Source organism: Sus scrofa, chromosome 15 (genome assembly GCF_054392235.1).
Source record: "Sus scrofa isolate SSC_HxYL_T2T_F1_AM1 chromosome 15, Sscrofa_HxYL_maternal_Yorkshire_Landrace_v2.0, whole genome shotgun sequence".
Classification (NCBI taxonomy): domain Eukaryota; kingdom Metazoa; phylum Chordata; class Mammalia; order Artiodactyla; family Suidae; genus Sus; species Sus scrofa.
Genome location: NC_139397.1, coordinates 150578015 through 150590104, shown reverse-complemented (window position 1 = coordinate 150590104; position 12090 = coordinate 150578015). Strand labels below are relative to the sequence as shown.

Sequence of the window (12090 nt, the reverse complement as noted above, 5' to 3'; positions counted from 1 at the left end):
TGGAGTTTGAGCCACATGAGGGCAAGTTCTGACTTCTTCTGACCTTCAGATCACTGTTTCCCATCACTACATCCAGAGTCTAGTTGGTACTAAACAGATGTTTGTTGACTGACCATGTGAATGAACGGATGGATAGATGAATGGATGGCTGGATGGATGAGGCCATCAAAGTAGCTGCAGTCATGGTGGCCCCATTGACAGATGGCACACGTAGCTTGTAATCTCCTAGCATCCTTATTGCTGGTGCCTCTTTGTCCACAGACACCCCCGATCCCCCGCCCTGGTGCATTGTGTTCAGTTCCTTTCAAAGCCATACTGAGGAGCTGAGTCTCGGGCCTACTGGACGAGCCGTGGGAGAGCTTCCAGATACCAGGAGACTTTGTCCAAACAAAGATGTAACTGTCCTAAGATGTTTGCGGTCCAGGGAGCTGCCAGCTCCTCAGCTTGACCCGGGGCAGTGGCCCCAGTTCAAAGTCATTGTAGTCAAACAATTGTAAGATTTGACCTTTGAATACCTAGTTTTTCAATATCATCTGTGAGGAGCCTGGCGGTGAGGTGCTGCCTTCTGCTGTGCCCCAAAGTGTGAGGGCCGCTCAGCAGGGCATGCCAGCCAGGTGTCTAGTTTCAAGTTGAACCACCGCTTTCTCTGGAACCTTATTTTTCATTGAGAAAATGACCGAGAGACGCCGGCTATTCAGACTCAGGTTTGGGAGGGACACGTGTTCTCCAAAACGAGCCAAATGAGCCTAAAGGAAAACAGCTCAGCGTATTTGTTGCCAATGATAAAAAATTCAAGCTTTCTGGTGAAAATTACAGTTTTGGGAATCTTGCAGTCACCTCTGTGAGTTTGAAAGCTTCCCACTACTTCTCTTGGGCTTATGAGATTGGTGGAGTTAGTCACGAATGTGATGCAACACGGTTTTCAAAGAACCAAGACCTGATGTTACAAAATCACGCCCGGTGAAGATCTAGTCAAGGCGCGAGACACGTGGATTTTGATGTATCAGGAAAGGAAAAGATAGGCTTTCACAGTCCACGTCACCACCAGCCTTTAAGAAGCTACCCACGTGTCGAGTGATGGACCCGAGCAGACTATCTACAGCTGTCTAAAAGGCTGCTAAAGTATTCCTACCTTTTCCAGCTACATCCGTGTGAGGCCAGATTTTCTTCTTATATGTCAACCAAAACAACATATTGTAACAGATTGAATGTATCAGCAGAAACAACGTCCCACGTCCCACCAACTCACTTCCGTTCAGCCAGAAAGGTGCCCTCTTCTCACTAATTTTTTTTGGGGGAGGGGGAATATATTCTTCATTAAAAATGTTATTTATATTTGAACATGAAATGAGTTTATTATTCTTATTTTTAAATGAAAATGCATATTTTAGAAATGTCAGTTTTAATATCTAATACAGTAAATAGCAATAGCTATCATTCACATAAACCAAAGCTTTGGGGGATCATTAAAAATTATCAAGAGGGAGTTCCCGTCGTGGCTCAGTGGTTAACGAATCCGACTAGGAATCATGAGGTTGCGGGTTCGATCCCTGGCCTTGCTCAGTGGGCTAAGGATCCAGCGTTGCTGTGAGCTGTGGTGTGGGCCGAAGACACGGCTTGGATCCCGCGTTGCTGTGGCTCTGGAGTAGGCTGGTAGCTATAGCTCTGATTGGACCCCTAGCCTGGGAACCTCCATATGCCGTGGAAGCGGCCCCTGAAAAAGCAAAAAGACAAAAAAAAAAAAAATTATCGAGAATGTAAAAAGTAACTAAGGTCAAAAGTTCAAGAACCATGGCTGTAGTCATCTTTCTTTGGGGGGGGGCTGCCGCACTTGCGACATATGGAGGTTCCCAGGCTAGGGGTCAAATTGGAGCTGCAGCTGCCAGTCTACGCCACAGCCACAGCAACGCCAGATTGGAGCTGCCTCTGCACCCTACACCACAGTTCATAGCAATGCTGGATCCTTAACCCACTGAGTGAGGCCAGGGATCGAACCCATGTCCTCGTGGATACTAGTCCGGTTCGTTACCACTGAGCCATGATGGGAACTCCTGCAGAGTCATCCTGAGCGTGCCCATCTCCTGGAAGCCTTAGATTCTGGTTTTTGGTGGATTAGTGGAACTAACTTGGTAGTTTTTTCTTTCGATGTGTGGAATAAACATAAGGCTTGTGTCCAAGTCGTTTTCTTGGAACAATTACCTACGTTCCCTTCTGAATTTCCTCAGTGTTGGATTTCAAAGTCTTCTTTTTTAAGTGTAGAAATTGTATGGTTACAGGAAAAAATTTACTATTTGGAACCCATAACGTGGGGCCTTAGACTTAACTAAAATCTCAAGCATGCATGTCTATTTCATGCACTGTTATTAAATTTGTAATTCAAACAACTCCATCCTTCTGTTCTATTTCAAAATCCCGTGTTTATCCTGAATTTTAAACAGGAAGAAATAATGCATGCTTCTGTCTTCATTCTTAAATACAGAATATCTCAATAATTTTTTTTTTAAAAAAAGAGGCAGCAAAGTACCATCTGCTTTAAAGAGAGGTGTGTGTCTGTCTGTCTCAGGGTGACAGTTACCTGCCCCTGGATGTCGTTGGGTCTTCCTGCTCCTTAAAGACGGCGTGTTTGTCCAGCGGTTGGCAGGACACCTGCATCCTCATAACCATCACTCCTCTCAGTGGACGGGAGTAGAGCCCGCGGATGCCGACCATGGCGGAGAGCTGAGCTCATGACCATTTAATCTGCCTTTTTTCCTCCTCAGGAACTTAACAGGCTCGTTTCCCGACTACCCTAAGGAAGAAGAAGGAGGTTCAGCTGTTATTTTTTCCAACAAGACCCCACAGCAGGTACACCTACGCTTGAGAAATGAAATGAAGATACAGCGTGGTTGCATTTCGTTGCGCTTTAGAGGTAATGGGTTGGCGGCGTCAGTGGGTCTTGGTGATTTTCCCACAGGTGTTTTCATGGAAATACTGTGGACGCTCACCAGCGGATGTACTTCAATTTTCTTTAAACAAGGTCATGCTTTCTCTTGTCTTGGAAAGAGAGGTGACCGTGTGTGATACCCATCTTCTTAGTAAGTTCTCAGCAGTTGATCTCAGGGGCCCTTTATGGTCTGGCCCCTGCCTGCCTGACAGTCTCATCTCCCCGCCCCCCATCTTCACGCCGTCAACTCCAGCAGCCCACTTGCCCCTCAGGTCTCACGCTGTGACACCTGGAGTGCCTAAGCACATGTGTCCCCTCACTCCAGGTGCCCTCCTGCCCTTCTTCCTCTGCTTGAAAGGCAGCTGTGCCAACCATTCCACACCAAGCCTGCGCTTTCTTCCTCTGCTTGGCTCCTGCTTCCCTCTCAAGACGCAGCTCTTTGCCCCCTTAATGTTCTTCCAGAGAAACCTCCTTTGATGGTCTCTGTCGATGTCCCAGTGGCATTTGATGAAATGGACGTCCAAAGCTGCTTTGACTGTCGTAATAAACCAGAAATGGGAAAATGTTTCTGTTTATCATAGAAACCAAGACATTTGCATTATACTCAGCAGCGAAGCGTGTAGAAGCATTGCCTTTGAAAGGGGAACTCAAAACCTCAGCACTGTTATTTAATATTTCCCTGGAAGTTCTAACGAATGCAATACTGTAAGAAAAAGAACAGATGTTACACATGTTTAAAAAGTGATCATTTTGTCATCATTTTCAGATTATGTGATTATATTCCCAGAAAATACAAACTTATCAAAAAACTATATTGACATTTTACACAGACTTGTACAGAATTGCATGGGCGAAATTCACTGAAGAAAATGAAAGTTGTGAATAAATAGACTGATGGGTCATTTCTCTGGGTGGAAAGATTGAATCCTGTCATGTGAATGTCTCGTGCGTGCTTGCAGCATTTATGGGACAAGTACTCTGTGCTCCGTCCTGTGCCAAGAACATTATGTAAATTAACTCCGTTGACCCTCCCAGTGAATGAAGATCAAGCTGTTTGACCAAAATCAGATTCCATAAGTTGTGGAGCTGAAATTGAAGCCCAAATAGTCTGACTTCAGCGCGGTGGGCTCAGAAATTGATTCCGGTACTAATCAGAATTCAGTAACGTAACGACGACACTTCAGATAAGTGGAGACGATGAGCTATTCAATAAATAATATTGGGGCAGCTGACTCCACTGGACAAAATTAAGCTGACCCTTACTTTCCTGACTATACCAAACAAATTTCAAATGCCGTAGCAATGACACATAAAATAGTAAACCACAACTTACCAGAGAAGTTATTTGAATATTTAATAATGTAATGAAGAATAATTGTATATCACCTTAGGCAGAAACCATACAGAAAACAAGCAGATGTATTTCACTACCTGAAGCTTAAACGGCAAAAAAAAAATCTTAAGTGAAATTAAAATCATACGATAAAGTGGAGAAACTATTTCTAACCTATCTAACAGTAGGCATCTCTCATATATTAAGACTTTTTCGAAAGTAATAAGAAAAATCTAAACACCTTGGTAGAAAAAAAAGGCAAAAAAAATGAACTTAAAAAATTTTTATACTCACTAGCAAATAAATTTAAACAGGAAATAATGTTACTATACCTCTTTTCATCTATAAAATTGTTAAAATTTTTAAATCATGGTAATTATCGGACTTGGAGAGCATATGGGAAAAAGTTACTCTTGGACATTGTGGCTGAATGCATGTATTAGCGTGACATTTTTGGAGGGACACGAGCCAAGCAAATGTCAAAATATTTACTCTGTACATCCTTTGACCCATAAATGCTATTTAAGAAATTTCTACTGAGGAAATACTAAAACAAGTTGCCATAGATGGAACAACAAACTTTTCCCGTTAGCAGCCACATAGTAAATATTCGTGGCATATATTCTCGGCTGCAACTACTCAACTCTGCCATTACGACATGAAAGCGCAGACAGTATGTAAATGAATGGGCATGACTGCATGCCAATAAAACTTTATTTACAAACGTGGGCCGCAGGCCAGATGTGGCCCCTGTGATGTGATTTGCTCACGCTTGGCAGGGATGATTGCTACAGCTGCTCTTGTCTTTGCTACTCACGGCATTGACAAGGAAGAAAACAGGCTTGTGTGCATGAGCAGGGAATTGGTTAAGTCGCATAAAGCACTCGCCAAGCAGCGGGGACAACTATGCTGCAGGTTAGGTTTTGTCAGCACCACAGCCCCCGCAGTCAGCTTCCCTGACTCCCTCTGCTCGCCTGCTGGTCAGAAACTCACCTCAGCTCCCCCAGGCTTCTCTCCCCGCTCTAGAGGGTACCTGTCCTTCTCCCCTGAACTCTGGGACCCCTTAATAACCACCCTCCTGATGGCAGTTCATCAAGCCCCACCTCGAGTGACTGTCGTCTTGATGTCATGTGATTTCACTTTTAAAAACGTGTTTAGGGAGTTCCTGTCGTGGCTCAGCAGGTAACGAAGCAGACTAGCATCCATGAGGATGCGGGTTCGATCCCTGGCCTCTCTCAGTGGGTTAAGGATCTGGCGTTGCCATGAGCTGTGGCGTATGTTGCAGACGCGGCTCAGATCCCTGCGTTGCTGTGGCTCTGGCGTAGGCCAGCTACAGCTCCGATTGGACCCCTAGCCTGGGAACCTCCACATGCCATGGATGTGGCCCTCAAAAGACAAAAACAAAAAAAAACGTGTTTAGGTCTTGTCCCTCCAGCTGGATCCCCTGACACGAGTTGTGTCTTGAAAGCCTGTGGCGAGCAGCCAAATGTTTCACGTCTGTTTAGGAAGGTAATGATTATAGCATTAAGATGTTGGTGGAATGTCTAGGCTGGTCCCTGAGAAACCCTCAGAAGTGGAGTTAATGTCTAGTCAAACTAAAACCAAAAGATGACAGAGTACTTCTGGTTAAGACCATACAGTAAGACAAAGGGGGCCACACACAGCAGGACCTTAAGAGAGACGACTGAAGAGTCAGGACAGCGTCTGGGTGCCCAGCCCCAGCTCTCCTGCAGCCGGGTCTGCAGCCCTAGGTGAGCCGTTCCCTCCCTGCATCTCAGGTTTCTCATCTGCAGGTGGAGAAAGCAGCAACGCTTGCCTCCCTGGGATGCTGTAACAATTAGATGATGATACATGAGATGTACTCAGAACATAGCTCGGCTCACTGAAATCGTTCAGAAAGCCCTGGCAGTTGTTATGACAGGTGGGGGAGGAGCGAGGGGAGGAGGGGGAGGAGGACAAGGAGGAAGGGCTAGACCGAGCCTCACCATTCTAACACGCACATACACAGTCGCATTTATACTTCAAGAAAACAGAACAGTGCACATGTTTCTCATGGAGCGAGCAGAACCACAGTGCTACCAACTCCCCCAAAGACGACTCCAAATGAACCACAGACCAGTCTTCCTTACGACCAGTAATGCAGAAATCCAGAGTGAAATATTAAAGCCCATAAAACCAGCAGCACGCTAAATTAGCAAAACACTGCAATCAAGTGGCGCTGGTTCCAGGATGCAAGAACCGGTGAACACACTGCATCCTGTAAAGAGATCCAAACGGGAAAACCTTAAGCATCCCCGTGGATGCTGAAAGGGCCTTTTCCAGTTCAACATCCATTCTTGACATTTTTTTAAAAATGGAATATATGGATACTTCTTTAACATAACAAAGTCGTTCTTAGTTCAAAAGCTAATAGCATGCGTAATGAAACTCACTTGAAACATTTCCACTAATGTCATGGAAAAGACAAGGCTCCTTTATCACTCTTGTCCTGTAGGATCTACTGAACATCATCAGACAGGAAAAAGAACACAGAGACACAGAATCGGAACGGAAGAGGGAAAATGATCCTTTTTGCAGATATGTTCTATAATTAGAAAAGCATGGAGAATACACTAAAAAAAACCCTACCTTAAACAATATGAAAAGTGAGATGGGGAGTTACAGAATTAATATGCAGAAAGAGAAAGCTTTTCTGTGTTCAAACAGCAGCTCCATAGAAAACATAACAAAAGAGTCCATTTGTAATAGCAATGGCACAAAGATAAAATACCCAGGAATAAGTTTAATAATAAATGGGTGTGCTATACGAACAAAAGCTTGAAGCATTCTGAGGAATGCCGATGAGCAGATGGAAAAGCGTATTGTGTTCTTAGGAATGCTCAACGTTATAAATACTTGCACGTTCTCAAACGCAATCTACAAATGTCACATGACCCAAATAAAAATACATTAGCATTAGGTGGGGAGTCAGGCCATGCAGAGGGCGGCCAGATTGATTCTGAACTTTAGGTAGAAAGTAAATAACCACGCATAACCAGCAAAATTCTGAAAACAAAAGGTAATGAGGAAGAACCAGCCCTGCCAGGTATTAAATCATGTTATTAAGAGCCCGAGATACAGGCAAATGACTAGATGAAAAGAAACAGAAAATCAAGAAATATATCCAAAGACAATGGAAATTTAGTATAAAAAAGCATCTTACATATGAAAAAGAAGACCATCTAACGAGTGGTATTAGAATAACTAGGCTATCAACTGGAAAAGAAAAAAATTAAATCTTTCTCTCTCTTTATACTTTGCCCCCAAATGATTCCAAATGGATCAAAAATTTAAATGTCAAACAAAACAAAACACAAAAGTGCTGGGAGAAACCAACAAAGAAATACGTCATAACCTCGAGTGGAAAAGACTTTTTTACCTCTGTTGCACAAGCCAGGAGTCACTGGACAACAACAACACAAAGAGATAACCTACATTTAAAATATTTCTTCACCTGCATAGACAAACTGACCCCAAGTAAAGTCAAATGACAGATGACACCACGCAAGAATGATTTGTAATGCATATCATAGATAGATCATTTTTCTAATATGTAAAGAACTCCTACAGCTCGGTTAGGAAAAACTCAATAAGCCAATATTTTTAAAAACTGAAAGATGTGAACAGTTCTCAGAGATGAAGATCTAAATGGGTCTTAAAACATAATAAAAGATGTTCAGCATATGAGAAGATGATTAACCTCACGCATATAAGAGAAAAATGCAAATTCAGACCATTCTGACAGACAAAATTGCTAGATGGAACTTGGTCGAAACTCAGAACTTTGGGGCTTCAAAAGATGCCATTAAGAAACTGCAAAGACAAGGAAGTTTAGGAGAAGATAATTGAAAACATACACCGATAAAAGATATACATCCGGAATGTGCCTTTGCATCTCAACTATAAGACAAACAGTCCCATCGGAAACTGAGCAAAAGACTGGAAAAGACAATTCACAAAGAATAGTGGAGTTCCCACTGTGGCTCAGTGGGTTAAGAACAGGATTAGCACCCATGAAGATGGGGGTTCGATCCCTGGCCTCAGTGTGTTAAGAATCCAGCATTGCTGCAAGCTGCCGTGTAGGTCACAAATGCAGCTACAATCCACGTGGTGGCTGTGGCTGTGGCGCACGTCTGCAGCTGCAGCTCCAATTCGACCCCTAGTCTGGGAACCTCAATAGGCTGCAGGTGCAGTCATTAAAACAAATACACACACACACACACACACACACACACACACACACACACACACACACGAATATACATGAGTAGTTAATAAGGACATGAAATGATGCTCAACACCAAGAGTCATTAGGAAGATGAAAATTAAAACTGCAGTGAGGTACCATTTCATAGCCACTAGGATGGCAGTTATCAAAAAGGCAGACATAACGGATGCTGAGGATGAGAGAAGTGGGAACCCTCCTGCATCACTGGTGGGAATTAAAATAGTGCTGCCACTTTGGAAACCAGCTTGTCAGTTTCTTAATAGTTAAATATAAATTTGCCAAATGACTCAGCAAGTCCACCTTTAAGACTTTATCCAAGAGAAATGAAAACATATGTCCACACAAAAAAAAATCGTACATGAATATTCATAGGAGCATTACTCATAATAGACAAAAATTTGAAACAATCTAAATATCCATCAGTTTGGATATGTGAAATGTGGTACATCCATGGAATGGAATATTATTTTTTTGGTTGCACCCATGGCATATGGAAGTTCCTGGGCCAGGGACTGAATCTGAGTCACAGCTGCGAACTACACCACAGCTGTGGCAATGCCAGATCTTTAAACCACTTCACCAGGGACTGAACCCGCAACCTAAGCTGCCGCAAAGACAATGTTAGATCCTTAACGGGTTGCACCATAGTAGGAAAGCCCATGCAATGGAATATTATTCAGCCATTAAAAAGGACCAAGCAATTGATACGTGGTACAACTTGGGTGACCCTCAAAAATAGGATACACAGTGTAGGAGCCAAACACAGGAGACCACATGGTATATGATTCCATTTATATGAAATGTCCAAAAATCTGTGGAAGCAGAAAGTAGATTAGTGCTTGGGAAGAAGGGCAGGGGAAGAAAAACAGTTAATGGCAGTGATAGAATTGTCCTAAAACTGATTTATGAGGATGTTTGCACAGCCTGGCACATTTACTAAGAATGACTGAATTGTATACTTGGTGAGTGTAAGAAATGCAAGCTATACCTCAGTAAAAGTATAGAGAGAGACAAGGAATCCAGGTAGCAGGCCAGATTTGGTGTTCAGGTTCCTGAACGTACCAAACACACGATGGCTGACTCAACGGGCAGAAAGTACCCGTCCACCTCTGGGAGATCTTGGGATAGTTGACGAGCACAAGCAAAGTAAATTCCTAAAGTCAGCACCTAAAGAAAACCCCAAACATGTGTGCCATTTTTTACCCATTCTCCTGGCAAACACAAGGCGCTGTGGCCGTGATCCCGTGGGGAAACCGCAGTGGCCGCATCACTGGCAGAGGGTAAGTTGGCACAGCCCAGTGGAGGCAGGATTGTACATGTACCTGCACGTGTCCAGCCCTCTTCCTTGTAGGAATTATCCTGAGCATGTGCTCCCGCACTTGCCAAATGACACGTGCCTGCGCGTTGATTCACAGCAGCTTTGAGGGTCCTAGTAAAAGACAAGGGCTGACAAGAATCTATCGTCCAGCACAGGGAACTGTGCTCAATACTTTGTAATAACTTGTGAGGGAGAAGAATCTAAAGAATACATATATATACACATGCATATATGTGTGTATATATAGATGTGTGTGTGTGTATAACTGAGTCACTGTGCTATACATCCTGAAACTAACCTGATTTTATAAATCAACCATACTTCAGTTTTAAAAAGACTGCGAGGAGTTCCCACCGTGGCGCAGTGGGTTAAGAATCCAGCTTTGTCTCTGAGGCAACGAGGGTTCCATCCCCGACCTGGTGCTGTGGATTTAAGGATCCGGGGTTGTCACATCTGTGGTGTGGGTCACAGCTGTGGCTTGGATTTGATCCCTGGCCCGGGAACTTCCATATACCACCTGCAGCCAAAAAAAAAAAAAAAAAAAAAAAAAAAACAAAAACGAAAAACGGAGAATCACCTAATTTCGATTGGTAGAAGGATGAGGAACGAAGTTACAGTGAAACCTGCCCACAATGAAGCTCTTTATGTCCGAGTGAGGAAAGACGGGCCCAGATCTGTTATCAGGAGAAAAATGCAGAACAAGAACGGTGTTTACAGTAAGCTCATATTTGGTTTAAAAGACAACAAAATGTGTGTGTGTGTGTACTTTTGGACATCTGTGGGTAATTGGAAGACTCTCTTTAGGTGAAAAGCATGAGCAAAATCAACGTTGGTTTATAAAATGGACAGCTCCATCACACACCAAGGTCCTGCGCTATATGGCACAGGCACTGTACTCAGGATCGTATAATGACCTGTAAGGGGGGAGAATGTGACAAAGAGTACACACACACACACACACACACACGCACACACACACACACAAATACATATATGACATATCTGTGTATAACCGCGTCGCTTTTCTGTAAACCGGAAACTAACCCAACATTGTAAATCAACTATACTTCAGTAAAAAAAAAAAAAAATAATAGACAACTACAATCGCCTGCCGTTCTTCACAGATGTGATTGACAAACATAACTCATGGTGTCGGTGTGCTTGTGTGTGTGTGTGTGTGTGTGTGTGTGTACACCTGCATTTGCATAGATCCACACCGAACGCGTCTGGAAGCACATCCGGAGTACTGGGTTGGCTTTAGGAGGTGGGTCTTGTTGGCTGACTCACAGAATGGGGAGGGAATATTTCACCACATGCTGTTTCGTTAACTTCTGAAGTGTGGACCATGTAAATGTCTTCTCTACAACAGAGAAAATAAAATGGGAAATCACCTGGGCAAGAACCCAGAGGAAAGAAATAGAGCAGTTGATGCAATTGATACAGCGAATTGTGTGACCGCAAATAAGGATTTCACCCTCCCATCACATGCATATCTATCTATCTATCTATCTATCTATCTATCTCTCTATCCTTATTTAAGTCTTTAAGCTTATGAAAGTTTCCAAACTCTCAAGGCCAAAGCATGTCCATATTTTAAGTGCACTAGAGCATTAATGTCCTGGCAGCCCTGACTCAATCCTATAAGTTGAGGTGAACCTGATCCCCAAGGAAAACGTTGCTGTTCAGACAACGGGGACTTTTGACCCTGTCTAAAGACGCCCTTTTATTACCAAATAATGTGCACAGCACATATGTCACCTCTCACCTCCCCAGCACCCCTCAGTGAGCCTCACCCCCCCCAAATCTGCACTAGAGCCTAGGGGATGGGAGGGCCTCAGGATGGTGGGAAGTTTGACACATAACCATAGTTTTTTGGGGTTTTTTTAAGTCCAGAAGGTGCCTGAATAGCCCCCTTTATTCATGACCAAGCTGTCTTGAACACTTTCAAAGGTACGAAGTAAGCTCCTAAAAACAATATAGCTGTAAATTCCAAAATGCAATACTAGCAAATAAACTTGAGCGTTTTGGTAAATCGTAAATCACACTAAGACATAGCCCAGTAGGCTTGATCCCGGGGGGGTGGGTTAGAACGGCGCCCCAGCGGCGCGTGTATTAGCTCTTTTTTTAAATTGCGTACCTTGCTCTCGGGAAGTGACCGCGGGACTGAATTCGGTGCGAGAAACTTACGTCTTGCACTTTGATCACGCGTGTATACGTCCCGAAACCATTGAGAATGTTCGTTCGTTTGT

At 43.5% G+C, this 12090-nt stretch overlaps 1 protein-coding gene across 2 annotated transcripts in view; it reads left to right on the top strand.

Moving 5' to 3' along the window:
- The window catches only part of IQCA1 (IQ motif containing with AAA domain 1), a 167848-nt gene that overhangs the window by 69562 nt on the left and 86196 nt on the right, over positions 1 to 12090 (top strand). For both annotated transcript variants that reach the window (XM_013984621.3, XM_084998799.1), the window contains one exon: positions 2760 to 2844. In XM_013984621.3, the coding sequence (XP_013840075.2) occupies positions 2760 to 2844 (85 nt within the window). The remainder of the gene's footprint in view (positions 1 to 2759; positions 2845 to 12090) is intronic.